The 15,669-nt window shown below is 37.4% G+C and overlaps 1 protein-coding gene across 1 annotated transcript in view; it reads left to right on the forward strand.

The window, feature by feature from the left end:
- Positions 1 to 15,669, forward strand: part of VAV3 (vav guanine nucleotide exchange factor 3) — a 407,347-nt gene that overhangs the window by 362,319 nt on the left and 29,359 nt on the right. The window contains exons 22-23 of the mRNA XM_081216948.1: positions 1,937 to 1,971; positions 15,334 to 15,450. Of these exons, the coding sequence (XP_081073074.1) occupies positions 1,937 to 1,971; positions 15,334 to 15,450 (152 nt within the window). The remainder of the gene's footprint in view (positions 1 to 1,936; positions 1,972 to 15,333; positions 15,451 to 15,669) is intronic.

Consider the following 15,669-nt stretch of genomic DNA (forward strand, 5'->3'; position numbering starts at 1 on the left):
TAAAATGTACTTGGGAAGAAGCATATATCTTATATGTAATTTTATATGTATGCTATATTCCCAATGAAACTTTTTAAAAATGCTACATCCATAGCAGAAGTTTTAACAATGTAAACAGCCTATGATGAAGGCAGAAAAAGGCATTAGGGAAAAACTGTCAAAGATGAGAACAAAATTATTTATAGCCTTATATATGGGATATTCCTCCAGACGAGGGCCCAAAGTACACATGATAGAAATGGGGAGGGCTCATGTCAGATGGAAAAGGACAGGATCCTACTCTGATGATGGGGGTCACAGCTGAGAAGACAGTCCTGGCTCATCACGCATCGGAATGTACCGAAGAGAGAAAAAGCTTCAGAAGGACACATCAGGATGGAACAGCCTCAGATCTCTGTTCTACCTTAGAATTTTATGTCACCCTTCACTTTTGTGGATCCTTCCCAGCTGAGAAAATCCACAGTCAATATATGTTGAAGCTCGGGCTTCCCTGGTGGTGCAGTGGTTGAGAGTCCGCCTGCCGATGCGGGGGACATGGGTTCGTGCCCCGGTCCAGGAGGATCCCACATGCCGCGGAGCAGCTGGGCCCGTGAGCCATGGCCACTGGGCCTGCGCATCCGGAGCCTGTGCTCCGCAACGGGAGAGGCCACAGCAGTGAGAGGCCCGCATACAAAACAAAAAAAAACAAAACAAACAAACAAAATGTTGAAGCTCTTTACCTGCTCTGTCCTCTTTCTCTCTTTTTGTTGTTGTTCTCCAGGAAGAGAGAGATAGGCTTAGGAATAAGCATACATTTGAAGAATACAGAGAGGTAGAGGGAAGGAGGAAAAAACTTTTTTCCCCATCAGATTTCTGAGGCCATGTATATTTTACTAAAAGGGAAACTGTTGAAGATTGATTTCTATTTGCGAAAACAAAATGGTATAAGAAAATATTCACAGGAGTCGAATGGTATAATTTACTTTCAATATGTTATCTGTGTATCAGGATTTTACACAGTGGTGAAATTTAAAATGTGATCCATAGGATAAAATATTTAAATATTAGTAGCTTTAGAGATGTTCTGACCAGAAGGATAGTTTTTCACAAATATTTCTTAACCTGGAAGGTCAAAATAGTAACAGCCCATTATGAAAATGGACATAGCTAGAGATATATTCACATTAACCAGACCTCAGTTACAAATGAGGGTAACAGTATTTTTAATCACGCAGTATTAAAAGGCCCAGGAATACCATGGAATGTATACATCAAAGATTCAGGTGATTCATGAAAATTACACAGTATAAATTGTATTTGTTGTTTTATGAATATTGGTGTGCCTTCTTTGGCTTTGCTCATTTTCTAATTGCAATAAGCAACTAGAAGTTTTCTTTTTCTTTCTTTATTTGCATAGAAAATAAAGTTTTTCTCTTTTGTAAAGCTCCATAGGAGAAAAGGGAAAAATGAGTATTTCCTATGACTGTTTCATAAATAAAAGGTTTTCCCGTTGGTAGACTTCTAAATCAGAGTTTAAAATTTGTGTTACACAATAAGAGTCTATATCAGGTGTATATTGTTTATTTTGCCTGTTTTCCCCATGTATTGGGAAAGCAGTGTGCTATTTGGTTTTCCTAATGTTTTCATTTTAATTTTCTATGATAGGATTAAACTGCCTTGATAATAAATACCAAAAGATTCCAATTCATATTTTTCCTGTTATCTCTTTCTTTAGAGGTACAGTGGCAGTAAAATGAATGAATTAAAGTGAAATGAATTATTTTCTACTTATCTGACATATACTATGATTCGCTCTGTATAATATTGCCAATGGATAGTTCTAGGACTGTGCTACCTAGGGTTTTATAGAGCTGAGTCAGCTGAACTGAATTAATGATTGATTTCTAAAAGCTTCCCTTAAGTAAACTTAATCTATTTTTGCCTTTTTACATCCTAGGTGCCCAAACCAGTAGATTATTCTTGCCAACCCTGGTAAGTATTAAAAATGTTTATGTAGCTGAGTTGAAATACCATACCCTTAGCTCGAGGACGCCTTAGATGAGGGAGTAGTAAACTACATTCCATTTCCATTTGTCCTGACTAAAGGTGTTTTCGGATACAACAAAACACCATAATGAATTTCTATATTGCTGACCTTTCCATATCTTTATCAGAGAGTGGTGCATGTGTGTGTACAAGCGCATGTACTTGGCTGTAAATCCAAAGTTTATAACATCCACAGAGGGGAATGGGACGTGGGCAAATATGTATATTGTATTTTAGAAGAGTAAATTTCATGAAGTTGAGAAAAAAGGTATGATTCCATTTTCTGAAACTAAAATTTAACCCAGCAAGGATAGTAGATCCTAAAAATACATTTTATAACACATAATATTGGAGGAGCAAGATGTGTCCAAGTCTAAAGTTTTAGGTCTCTGTGGAGCTCACATAACACTTGGACGTTAGCAGTATCACTGACAGAAACAAGGAAGCAGTAGATAATGATTATTATTTTTTAGACATTATGAGTTTAAGGGGAAATGATATCCTCAACTGGAAAAACTATTCAGAATCTAGAATAGTTATAATCATTATATGATAATAACTAACATATTCTGGGTACTTAGTATGTACTTAGTATTTTACACATTTTGTTTTGCCTTTCCAACATCTGTATAAGGAAGGTTATGAGATCCTCTCCTCAGCACTCTTGCTCTCCCTCCCCAGCAATTTCTGCCTTCTGTGGTCATTGTCTGCTTTCTCTGACATCCCTCTCTGGGCTTCAGCACTGAGTTTGCTGGAGAAATTATAGCAGGTCTGTAATGGAACTGGAAATCTTTGCTACATGTTTACCTGGTTTAAGACAAATTTGAGGTCTTACTTTTTGTGGAATTAAAGACTGTAATCCTGACAAATTAAGTTTGAAGAATAGAGCTGATAGCATGGATAATCAAACTGAAAAACATCAAGAACTGGTGAAATCACGAGAGTGTGATGATACTTTCCTTCTCTTTTCTTTTACTATTTTTCATGTAAGTAGGCATAATAGTTACAAGAGTAATGATTTTAGAGAAATACTAAAGCCACAAACTAGATGGATTTTTTTAAATTGGAGTATAATTGCTTTACGATGTTGTGTTAGTTTCTGGTGTACAACAAAGTGAATCAGCTATATGCATACATATATCCCCTCCCTCTTGGACCTCCTTCCCATCTCCCCCAATCCCACCCATCTAGGTCATCACAGAGCACCAAGCTGAGCTCCCTGAGCTATACCACAGGTTCCCACTAGCTATCTATTTTACTCATGGTAGTGTATTTACGTCAAACCTAATCGCCCAGTTCATCCCACCCTCCCCTTCCCCCTGTGTCCACATGTCTGTTCTCTACGTCTGCGATGGATTTTATGAAATAAACCAATCAGGTACCTGGGAACCAGTCAGGACACAGGAGATTTGTTCTTGAACCCTTTGTTTTAAGATGTACCCTTGCCAATATGTAAAATTCTATTGAATATATGACCAGTTAGAAAAGTATTGTTCCTACTGATAAAAAAAAAAATCAAGATGTTCAGATGAGGGAAGACCCTTGAAAACAGTAAGAAATAGATATAGTATAATTTCATAATTACTTTTTCTTCTTTTCTGAGCAACTTGGACAATTTCTTCACACTAAGCAGGAATTTTCATGTGAAATGACTTCTGCTAAGGAACAAAATGATCAACTATATCAGAAAATGAAATCTTCAATTTTAGAAATACTAAACTGTTTAGAGAAAAATTACACTGTGGTTCTCAAGTCATTAAGAAAGTGAATAACACCAACTGTATGGTGAATTTATTATTTCCACATTTTAAAACAAGTTGTTCCCATAAGGTAAACTTTATCTCTTTCATAGGCTATGAAATAAAACAGAATTCAAGATGATTATCTTCAACAATCTATGTTTTGGGGTGTCATGAAGGCAGGGATGAGGCATGGGGCTTAAATCTGGGGAACTGTCTGAAAATCTTATGAAGAAAAGGATACAGATGCCAAGGAATCTACCTCATCCTCCAAGTAGTCAGGCAACTTACCTTTCCCTACCTTAGCAGGAGACATAAGTTAGAAGGTATATTACATGGAAAAATTGAGCCATATGGGGCCTAGACTTGGAAAGAGCAGGACCAGCAGAGATTGGGAGAGCTGTCATACTGAAACCAGATGGGTCAAATCAAGGAAAGTCAATATATAGACTGATGATGATTCTCAGTTCCTTTGTATAGCTCAATTTCAGTACTGTGACAGCTGTGTCTCACACACATGGACTACTCTCTTCTTGCATCCAGATAGGAATTTGGAAGATTTTTCTCTAAAGAAACAGAATAGACTCAAAATAAAAAATCTAAAATCCAGCCCTATCATAAGGTTCTTGCCAAACAATCAGGTTCCCACCCAATGAGCCTCCCTTGCTTCCCCCACACAGAGCTTCCAGTCAGTTCTTGGCTTGGATGCCCTTCCTCTTAAATATGAGCAGACAACAAGGAGTAACCAGGCATTTGAGAAAAGCCTTGAAGTAAAGAACAAATAAATGGGAAAAAGAAACGTGGAAGAATTACAGACATTAGAATGGGCAGAAGAAAGAAGCCTTAAATTTATATTCTCAGAATTAAGAGATGACAATGTATCCATAGAAGTAAGCTGGATGTTTTATAAAAGCAACAATCAGATAATAAGAAAGAGCTCTTCTAGTTAAGTATTGAGTACAGAAACTGGAAAGTAAAGTTGATTAAATCCTTCAGAAAATCAAAGAGATATAATATGAGAGAAAAGATAGAGTAGGGGGCTTCCCTGGTGGTGCAGTGGTTGAGAATCTGCCTGCCAATGCAGGGGACACTGGTTCGAGCCCTGGTCTGGGAAGATCCCACATGCCGTGGAGCAACTAGGCCCATGAGCCACAACTACTGAGCCTGCGTGTCTGGAGCCTGTGCTCTGCAACAAGAGAGGCCGTGATAGTGAGAGGCCCGCGCACCGCGATGAAGAGTGGCCCCTGCTTGCCGCAACTAGAGAAAACCCTTGTACAGAAATGAAGACCTAACACAGCCATAAATAAATAAATAAATAAGTAAATACTTACATACATACATACATACATAAATAAATTTAAAAAAAGAAAAAAAATGATAGAGTAGACAAGTGACCTGAGAAGTCCAGCCTTCACTTACTAGAACTCCAGAAAGGGAAACTGAGAACAACAATTATCAAAAAAAAAAAAAAAATACAAAAATTTTTTAGAACTGAAGGTTATATGGCTCCAAATCAAAGATGCTACCAAGGGCCAAGGACAATATTGAACCTTTTAGTACAGCACATAACTGAGAGGCATATTAACATGAAAGTTTGCTACGTAGAGAAAACAAAGCATCTGAGAGTTTCCGGGGAGAAAAAAAATCAGATTACATACAAAGACTTGGAAATCAGGATGGCGCTGAATTGGATGTTAGAACAGTAGAGCGATGCCTTAAAATCTGAGAAGCAAATAATTTCTCATCTATAATTCTATATCCAGCCAAACTGTGAATTAAGGATTATTAAGTAAAATAAAAATATGTTCCTAGATGTGAGGCCTTCTGAGTATTACATCCCATGTATTCATTTATAGGAATCTGAAGGACGAGCTAGTAAACCAAAAAAGAGGGAGATACAGAATCTAGGAAATGGGAGCAAAGGGACGGCCAGGACTACAGTAATTCAGCAGGCTTAGAGAGCAAGCAGTGGTGATTAGACCAAGAGGGTGGAGAGCTTGCTTGGGAAAGATGAATGTCTCCATAGAAAAAATTATTAGGTACAGTGCATGGTGTTGAAAAGGTATCACTGAGGGGTTTATAATCCTCTTGGAGAATTTGGAAAAAATCTGTGGTAGAGACAAAGAAGCTTGAGCAAAACAAAAACTTGAGGACTTGTTTTTTGATGTCAGATGTTCTTCGAATGTGACAACATGACACAACTGGGTAAGATGATGGCTTAGCTTTGGAGAGGTTACACAAAGAATGAGGTGCAGCACTATGAAGGCATGAACATAAGTGGAGAAACAGTGATTTTCCATCCTGACATCTAAAATTGATAAAGACCCAGAAGGAGAAGAGAGGGAGAAAGGGCCTGAGAAAATAATATTTGAAGAGATTATAGCTGAAATCTTCCCTAACATGAGAAAGGAAACAATCAATCAAATCCAGGAAGCACAGAGAGTCCCATATAAGATAAACCCAAGGAGGAACATGCCAAGACACAAATTAATCAAACTGACAAAAATTAAAGACAAAGAAAAAATATTAAAAGCAACAAATAACATACAAGGGAACCCTGATATGGTTATCAGCTAATTTTTAAGCAGAAACTCTGCAGGCCAGAAGGGAGTGGCACAATACATTTAACATGATGCAAGGGAAAAACCTACAACCAAGAGTACTCTACCCAGCAAGGCTCCCATTCAGGTTTGATGGAGAAATCAAAAGTTTTACAGATAAGCAAAAGCTAAGAGAATTCAGCACCACCAGACCAGCTTTGCAAAAAATGCCAAAAGAACTTCTCTCTACAGAAAAGGCCACAACTAAAATCAAGAAAATTATGAATGGGAAAGCTCACCAGTTAAGGCAAACATAAAGTAAAGGTAGGAAGTCATCCATGCACAAATATGATATCAGAACCAGCAATAATGAGAAGAGGAGAGTACAAATGCAGGATATTGGAAATGCATTTAAAATTAAGAAATCAACAACTTAAAACACTCTTGTATATATACAGACTGCTACATCAAAACCTCATGGGAGATATAATGGGAGGAGACAAGATGGCAGGGTAGAAGGACATATGCTCACCCCTTCTTATGGAAACACCAGAATCACAACTAATGACTGAACAACCACCAAAAAAAAAAAAAAATGCTGGAACCTACCAAAAAAGATATTCTGCATCCAAAGACAGAGAAGAAGCCACAACAAGATAGTAGGAGGGGCACAATCGCAATAAAATCAAATCCATACACACCAGGTGGCCAACTCACAAACTGGAAAACAATTATACCACAGAAGTTCTCCCACAAGAGTGAAAGTCCTGAGCCCCACATTAGGCTCCCCAGCTTGGAGGTGTGGCAACAGGAGAGGGAGCCCCCAGAGAATCTGTCTTTGAAGGCCAGCAGGATTTGATCACAGCAATTCCACAGGACAGGGGGACACAGAAACCCCACTCTTGGTGAGTGCACACAGGATCTCATGTGCACCAGGACCCAGGGAAAAAAGTGGTAACCTCATAAGAGACTGAGCCAGACTTACCTGCTAGTATTATAGAGTCTCCTGTGAAGGCAGGGGTGGCTGTGGCTCACTGCAGGGACAAGGACACTGGTAGTGGCAGGTTTGACAAACTCATTGGCATGAGCCCTCTTGAAGGCCGCCATTATCTCACCAAGACCTGGCCCCACCCAACAATCTGTAGGCTCCAGTGCTGGGATACCTCAGGCCAAACAACCAACAGGGTGGGAACACAGCCCCATCCATTAGCAGACAAGCTGCTTAAAGTCTTCCTGAATAAACAGCTGCCCAGTAGACACATGCCCTGACATGGCCCTGCCCACCAAAGGGAGAAGACCCAGCTCCACCCATCAGTGGGCAGGTACCAGTCCCTCCCACCAGGAAGCCCACACAAGCCTCTTAGACAGCCTCATCCACCAGAGGGCAGACAGCAGAAGAACTACAACCCTGCAGTCTGCAGAACAGAAACCACAATCACAGAAAGTTAGACAAAATGAGACAGCAGAGGAATATGTCCCAGATGAAGGAACAAGATAAAACCCCAGAAGAACTAAGTAAAGTGGAGATAGACAATCCACCTGAAAAAGAATTCAGAGTAATGATAGTAAAGATGATCTAAGAGCTTGGAAAAAGAATGGAGGCACAGATTGAGAAGATACAATACAATAACTTAACAAAGACCTAGAAGAACTAAAGAACAAATAAACAGATGAACAATAACAATACAATAACTGAAATGAAAAAATAAACTAGAAGGAATCAGTAGCAGAATAACTGAGGCAGAAGAATGGATAAGTGACCTGGAAGACAGAATGGTGGAAGTCATTTCCATGGAACAGAATAAAGAAAAAAGTATGAAAATAAATGAGGACAGTCTATGAGACCTTAGGGACAACATTAAATACACCAACATTCACACTATAGGGGTCCCAGAAGGAGAGAAGAGAAAGGACTTGAGAAAATATTTGAAGAGATAATAGCTGAAAACTTCCTTAACATGGGAAAGGAAACAGTCACCCAAGTCCAGGAAGCACAAAGAGTCCCAGGCAGGATAAACCCAAGGAGGAACACACCAAGCCACATAGTAATCAAATTGATGAAGATTAAAGATAGAGAAAAAAATATTAACAGCAACTAGGGAAGAGCAACAAATAACATACAAGGGAACTCCCATATGGTTATCAGCTGATTTTTCAGCAGAAACTCTGCAGGCCAGAAGGGAGTTTCATGATATATTTAAAGTGATGAAAGGGAAGAACCTACAACCAGGAATGTTCTACCCAGCAAGGCTTTCATTCAGATTTGATAGAGAAATCAAAAGTTTTACATACAAGCAAAAGCCAAGAGAACTCAGCACTACCAGACCAGCTTTGCAACAAATGCCAAAGGAACTTCTCTAGGCAGAAGAGGCCACAACTACAATCAAGAAAATTACAAATGTAAAATCTCATCAGTAAGGTAAACGTAAAGGTAGGAAATCATTTCTACACAAATATGATATCAAAGCCAGCAATTGTGAGTGGAGAAGAGCACAAATGCAGGATACTGAAAATGCATTTGAAATTAAAAGACCAACAACTTAAAACAGTTTTGTGTATATATAGACTGCTATATCAAAACCTCATGGTAGCTGAAAACCAAAAATCTACAATAGATACACACACACAAAAAAGGAATCCAAACACAACACTAAATTTGGTCATCAAATCACAAGAGAACAAAAGAGGAAGGGAAGAAAAAACACCAACAAAAACAAATCCAAAACAATTACCAAAATGGCAATAAGAACATACATATTGATAATTATCTTAAACATAAACAGATTAAATGCAACAGTCAAAAGACACAGACTAGCTGAATGGATACAAAAACAAGACCTATATATATGGTGTCTACAAGAGACCCACTTCTGATCTAGGGACACATACAGACTGAAGTGAGAAGATGGAAAAAAATATTCCATGCAAATGAAAACAAAAAGAAAGATGCAGTAGCAATGCTACAGATCTAGGGACACATACTGACTCACAGTAAGGGTATGTAAAAAAATCTATTCCATGCGAATGGAAATGAAAGCTGGAGTAACAATACTCATGTCAGACAAAATAGACTTTAAAATAAAGACTATTACAAGAAACAGAGAAGGGCACTACATAATGATCAAGGGATCAATCCAAGAAGAAGATATAACAATTTTAAATATACATGCACCCAACATAGAAGCACCTCTAACAGCCATAAAAGGAGGAACTGACAATAACACAGTAATAGTGGGGGACTTTAATACCCCGCTTTCATCAATGGACAGATCATCCAGACAGAAAATCAATAAGGAAACACAGGCATTAAATGACATAATAGACCAGGTGGACTTAATTGATATTTACAGAGCATTCCATCCAAAAGCAGCAGAATACACATTCTTCTCAAGTGCACATGGAACATTCTCCAAGATTGATCACCTGCTGGGCCACAAAGCGAGCCTCAGTAAATTTAAGGAAATTGAAATCACATCAAGCATCTTTTCCAACCTCAACACTATGAGATTAGAAATCAACTACAAGGAAAAAAACTAAAAAAACACAAACACGTGGAAGCTAAACAATATGCTACTAAACAACCAATGGATCAATCAAAGAGGAAATCAAAAGATACCTAGAGAGAGATGAAAGTGAAAGCACGATGATCCAAAACCTATGGGACACAGCAAAAGCAGTTCCAAGAGGGAAGTTTATAGCAATACAGTCTTACCTCAGGAAACAAGAAAAATCTCAAACACCCTAAACTTACACCTAGAGCAACTAGAGAGAGAAGAACAAACAAAACCCAAAGTTAGTAGAATGAAATAAATCATAAAGATCAGAGCAGAAATAAATGAAATAGAGATGAAGAAAATAGAAAAGATCAATGAAACTGTAAGCTGGTTCTTTGAAAAGATAAACAAAATTGACAAAACTTTAGCCAGACTCATAAAGAAAAAGAGGGAGAGAGCTCAAATCAATACAATTAGAAATGAAAAAGAAGTTACAACTGACACCACAGAAATACAAAGGATCATAAGAGAGTACTACAAGCAACTATATGCCAATAACATGGACAACCTAGAAGAAATGGACAAATTCTCAGAAAGGTACAATCTCCTAAGACTGAACCAGGAAGAAATAGAGAACATGAACAGACCAATCACAAGTACTGAAATTGAAACTGCTTAAAAGACTCCCAGCAAACAAAAGTCCAGAACAAGATTGCTGCCCAGGCAAATTCTATCAAACATTTAGAGAAGAGTTGACACCTATACTTCTCACACTCTTCCAGAAAGTCACAGAGAATGGAACACTCCCAAACACATTCTATGAGGCCAGCATCACCCCAATACCAAAATCAGATAACGATACCACCAAAAAAGAAAATTACAGGCCAATATCACTGATGAACATAGACCCAAAAATCCTCAACAAAATACTAGCAATCTGAAACCAACAATATATTAAATGTGATCATACATTGTAATCAAGTGAGATTTATCCCAGGGATGCAAGGAATTTTCAGTATTTGCAAATCAATCAGTGTGATGCACCACATCAACAAATTGAAGAATGAAAACCATATGATCATCTCAATAGATGCAGGAAAAGCTTCTGACAAAATTCAACACCCATTTATGATAAAAGCTCTCCAGAAAGTGGGACCTAAATAGACATTTCTTCAAAGAAGAGATAAAGATGGCCAAGAGGTACATGAAAAGATGCTCAACATCACTAATTATTAGAGAAATGCAAATCAAAACTACAATAATATATCACCTCACACCAGTCATTATGGCCAACATCGAAAAGTCTACAAACAATAAATGCTGGAGAGGGTGTGGAGAAAAGGGAACCCTCCTACACTGTTGGTGGGAATGTAAATTGGTACAGCCACTATAGAGAATAGTATGGAGGTTCCTTAAAGAACTAAAAATAGAGCTACCATATGATTCAACACTCCCACTCCTGGGAGTAGATCTGGAGAAAAACATGGTTTGAAAAATAGTTTCAGGATACAAAGTTAATACACAGAAATCTCTTGCATCTCTATATACTAACAACCAAAGATCAGAAAGAGAAATTAAAGAAACAATCCCATTTGCCATCACATGAAAAATAATAAAATACCCAGGAATAAACCTACCTAAGGAGTCAAAAGACCTGTACTTCAAAAACCATGATGCTGATGAAAAAAATCATAGATGACACAAACAGATGGAAACATATACCATGTTCTTGGATGGGAAGAATCAATATTGTCAAAATGACTGTACTACCCAAGGCAATCTGCAGATTCAATGCAATCTCTATCAAATTACCAATGGCGTTTTTCACAGAATTAGAACAAAAAATTTTACAATTTGTGTGGGAACACAAAAGGCCCCAAATAGCCAAAGCAATCCTGAGAAAGAAAAACGGAGCTGGAGGAATCAGACTCCCCAACTTCAGACTATACTACAAATCTACAATCATCAAAACAGTATGGTAGTGGCACATAAACAGAAATATAGATCAATGGAACAGGATTGAAAGCCCAGAAATAAACCCACAGACCTATGGTCAATTAATCTATGACAAAGGAGGAACTTCCCTGGCAGTCCAGTGGGTAAGACTCCACGCTTTCACTTCAAGGGGCACAGGTTTGATCCCTGGTCAGGGAACTAAGATCCCACATGCTGTGCAGTGCAACCAAAAAATTTAGAAAAAAAAATTTTTTTAATCTATGACAATGAAGGGAAGAATGTACAATGGAGATAAGACAGTCTCTTCAGTAAGTGATGCTGGGAAAACTGGACAGCTACATGTAAAAGAATGAAATTAGAACATTCTCTAACACCATACACAAAAATAAACTCAAAATGGATCAGCGACCTAAATGTAAGGCCAGACATTATAAAACTCTTAGAGAAAAACATAGGCAGAACACTCTGACATAAATCTCAGCAATATCTTTTTGGATTCACCTCCTAGAGTAATGAAAATAAAAGCAAAAATAAACAAGTGGGACCTAATTAAACTTAAAAGCTTCTGCACAGGAAAGGAAACCATTAAAAAAAAATCAGGGCTTCCCTGGTGGCGCAGTGGTTGAGAGTCCGCCTGCCGATGCAGGGGACACGGGTTCGTGCCCCGGTCTGGGAAGATCCCACATGCCGCAGAGCGGCTAGGCCCGTGAGCCATGGCTGCTGAGCCTGCGCGTCCGGAGCCTGTGCTCTGCAAGGGGAGAGGCCACAACAGTGAGAGGCCCGCCTACCGCAAAAAAAAAAAAAAAAAAAAAAAAAATCAAAAAGACAACCCACAGAATGGGAGAAAATATTTGCAAACAAAGTGACTGACAAGGGATTAATCTCCAAAATACGCAAACAGCTCAAGCAGCTCTATGTCAAAAAAAAAAAAAAATCCCAATCGGAAAATGGGCAGAAGACCTAAATAAACATTTCTCCAAAGAAGACATACAGTTGGCCAAAAGGCATATGAAAAGATGCTCAACATCACTAATTATCAGAGAAATTGCTAATCAAAACTCCAATGGGGTATCACCTCACACTGGTCAGAATGGCCATCATCAAAAAGTCCACAAACAATAAATGCTGGAGGGGGTGTGGAGAAATGGGAGCCCTCCTACACTATTGGTGGAATGTAAATTGGCTCTACCACTATGGAAAACAGTATGGAGGTTCCTTAAAAAGCTAAAAATAGAACTACCATATGATCCAGCAATCCCATTCCTGGGCACATATCCAGAGAAAACATGGTTTGAAAGGATACATGCTTCCCTAATGTTGATTGCAGCACTATCTACAATGGCCAAGACATGGAAGCAACCTAAATGTCTAGGGACAGAGGAATGGGTAAAGAAGATGTGGTACATACAGACAATGGAAAATATTACTCAGCCATAAAAAAAATGAAATAATGCCATTTGCAGCAACATGCATGGACCTAGAGATTGTCATACTAAGTGAAGTAAGTCAGATAAAGACAAATATCATATGATATCACTTGTATGTGGAATCTAATTTTAAAAAATGATACCAATAAACTTATTTACAAAACAGAAACGGACTTTGGGATATTGAAAACTAACTACAGTTACCAAAGGGGAAACGTTGTGGGGAGGGATAAATCAGGAACTTGAGATGAACATCCACACACTACTATATATAAGATAGATAACCAACAAGGACATACTGTATAGGACAGGGAACTCTACTCCATATTCTGTGATAACCTATCAGAGAAATGAATCCAAAAAAGAATGAATATAAGTTTATATTTAACTGAATCATTTTGCTTGTACACCTAAAACTAACACAATATTGTAAATCAACTATACTCCAATAAAATTAAAATTAAAAATAAAATTGATAAATTGTAGTTTAATCATGTTATTTAGAAATATTCAAGTAGATATTTAAAAATAACAAGGAAAAATAGGTGAAATACTTGAAATGGGACTTGGGGTAGAATCTGATAAGATGGAGTAGTGCTGCTTTTTCATTATAGTTTTATAGTACGACTTGACTTTTAAAAATTATGTTCATGTGTTACTCTGATAAAAATTCTTATGCTATATGCTAATTGCCATAAATGCCATGAAGGAAATTAGGGATACTGTAATGAGAATAATGGAATGGAGAGTGCCAGATACAGGACAGTGTTCTTTAGCTGGAATGGTCAGAAAAGACTCTCTAAACCTGAAGGATGAGAAGGAATGTGGGTTGACAGAGGGTGAGACTTTTCCAACACAGGAGTATAGTCTATGCAAAACTCTTAAGAATTCTTGAACCTGAAAGAAGCCTGGAGACTAGTAAAGAAGGGGTTTGTTAGAGATAAGATTGAAGAGGAAGATGTGAGTCAGATTATACTAGGTAGTAATGAGTCAGTGGTTATCCTAACTTTAACCCAAGGTACCATCTATATAAAATGCCCTTAGCTTTTCTTCTGTACGTGGTGGAAACCTCACATGTCCTCCTCCCTTTACAAACTTGTCAAATGCCTACCATGTGTATTTTAAATATTGGATTGGCCAAAAAGTTCATTCGGTTTTAAATAAAAATAAAACATTTTTCATTTTCACAAGGAATTTTATTGAACGTATTCACTAACCGAACAAACGTTTTGGCCAACCCAATATTTAGCATAGATTAGATGTGGGTATTTACACTGGGTTACATGAGTCTATATGTGAATCAGAAACTTTTCTAGAATATTGATTTGAAAGATAGCTGATCTCAACATAAAAGTTTTTCCTTTAACTTTTATTACCCATAATCTCTGATATATTTTGTCAATAAATGCTAAACCTGTATTTGATGCGAAGGGTCATTAAAGAATATTTTAACGTTGAATTTGGGCCTTTTATTATTATTGTTATGGAATCTGGGTATGCTTAAGACCAGTATAGTTTAGAAAGAATTGAATTCTGGTTTTGAAAATATCCACCTTTAAAAAATTTTATTCATTACTACCAGTTTCTTAAGAAAACTGGTTATCAAAATTGTGGACTACAAGAATTAATCTTATATCCAAAAAATAATTATTTAAAAATAATTTAAATTGTTTCTGAATTTTCTTACAACAATTCTCAAAGGAAATTTTGTTTCATACTGTTTTACCTAGAAAAGGCGAAATTTTGGAGGAGTGCGTGTATGTGTGTATACATGTATGTACATCTGTGTGTGTCTTAGGCAGGGCAACCCTTCCCTACAAGTCTTTTTCCTCTTGTTCCTAAATTCCCCACAACTCTCTCTCTAACCCGATACCTATTAATTCTTTTCTTTGTCCAAAAAAAAAATTTTTATTTATTTGATAAATATTTAGTGTATGTTAGTCAATGTTCACTTCACTGTTGTAGAGCATTTGTGTTTGGACGTATCTAAAGGACTTTTTTCTGCATTATTTTTTTGAAGTACTATAATTAGTACAGAAGTAAAAATAGTTCAGATCTGCCACTAAGTTAAAATCCTAACAGATACATATTTTTAGCCTCTGTTCTCTTCCAGGTACATTACCCAAATTTTCTGCATCTTTGTTTCTTACAGGTATGCTGGAGCAATGGAAAGATTGCAGGCAGAGACAGAACTTATTAACAGGGTAAATAGTACTTACCTTGTGAGGCACAGGACCAAAGAGTCAGGAGAATATGCAATTAGCATTAAGTAAGTGGGACAAGTACTTTTACAGAAATAGCTTTCCTGTTTTCATAATTGCATAGATCATCTGACATATATAACACTGAAGCTGAAAACCAAGGTTCTAATTGCTGCAGAAATAATGTATCATCTCTCCAGACAGTTCATTAATACCTGAAAATATCTGTTAAAAAAAATGGTATTGTGTTATAGGCTGCTAATTGGCATACTACATTTCTTTCATAA

Source organism: Mesoplodon bidens, assembly GCF_964165515.1.
Source record: "Mesoplodon bidens genome assembly, chromosome: 2".
Classification (NCBI taxonomy): Eukaryota; Metazoa; Chordata; class Mammalia; order Artiodactyla; family Ziphiidae; genus Mesoplodon; species Mesoplodon bidens.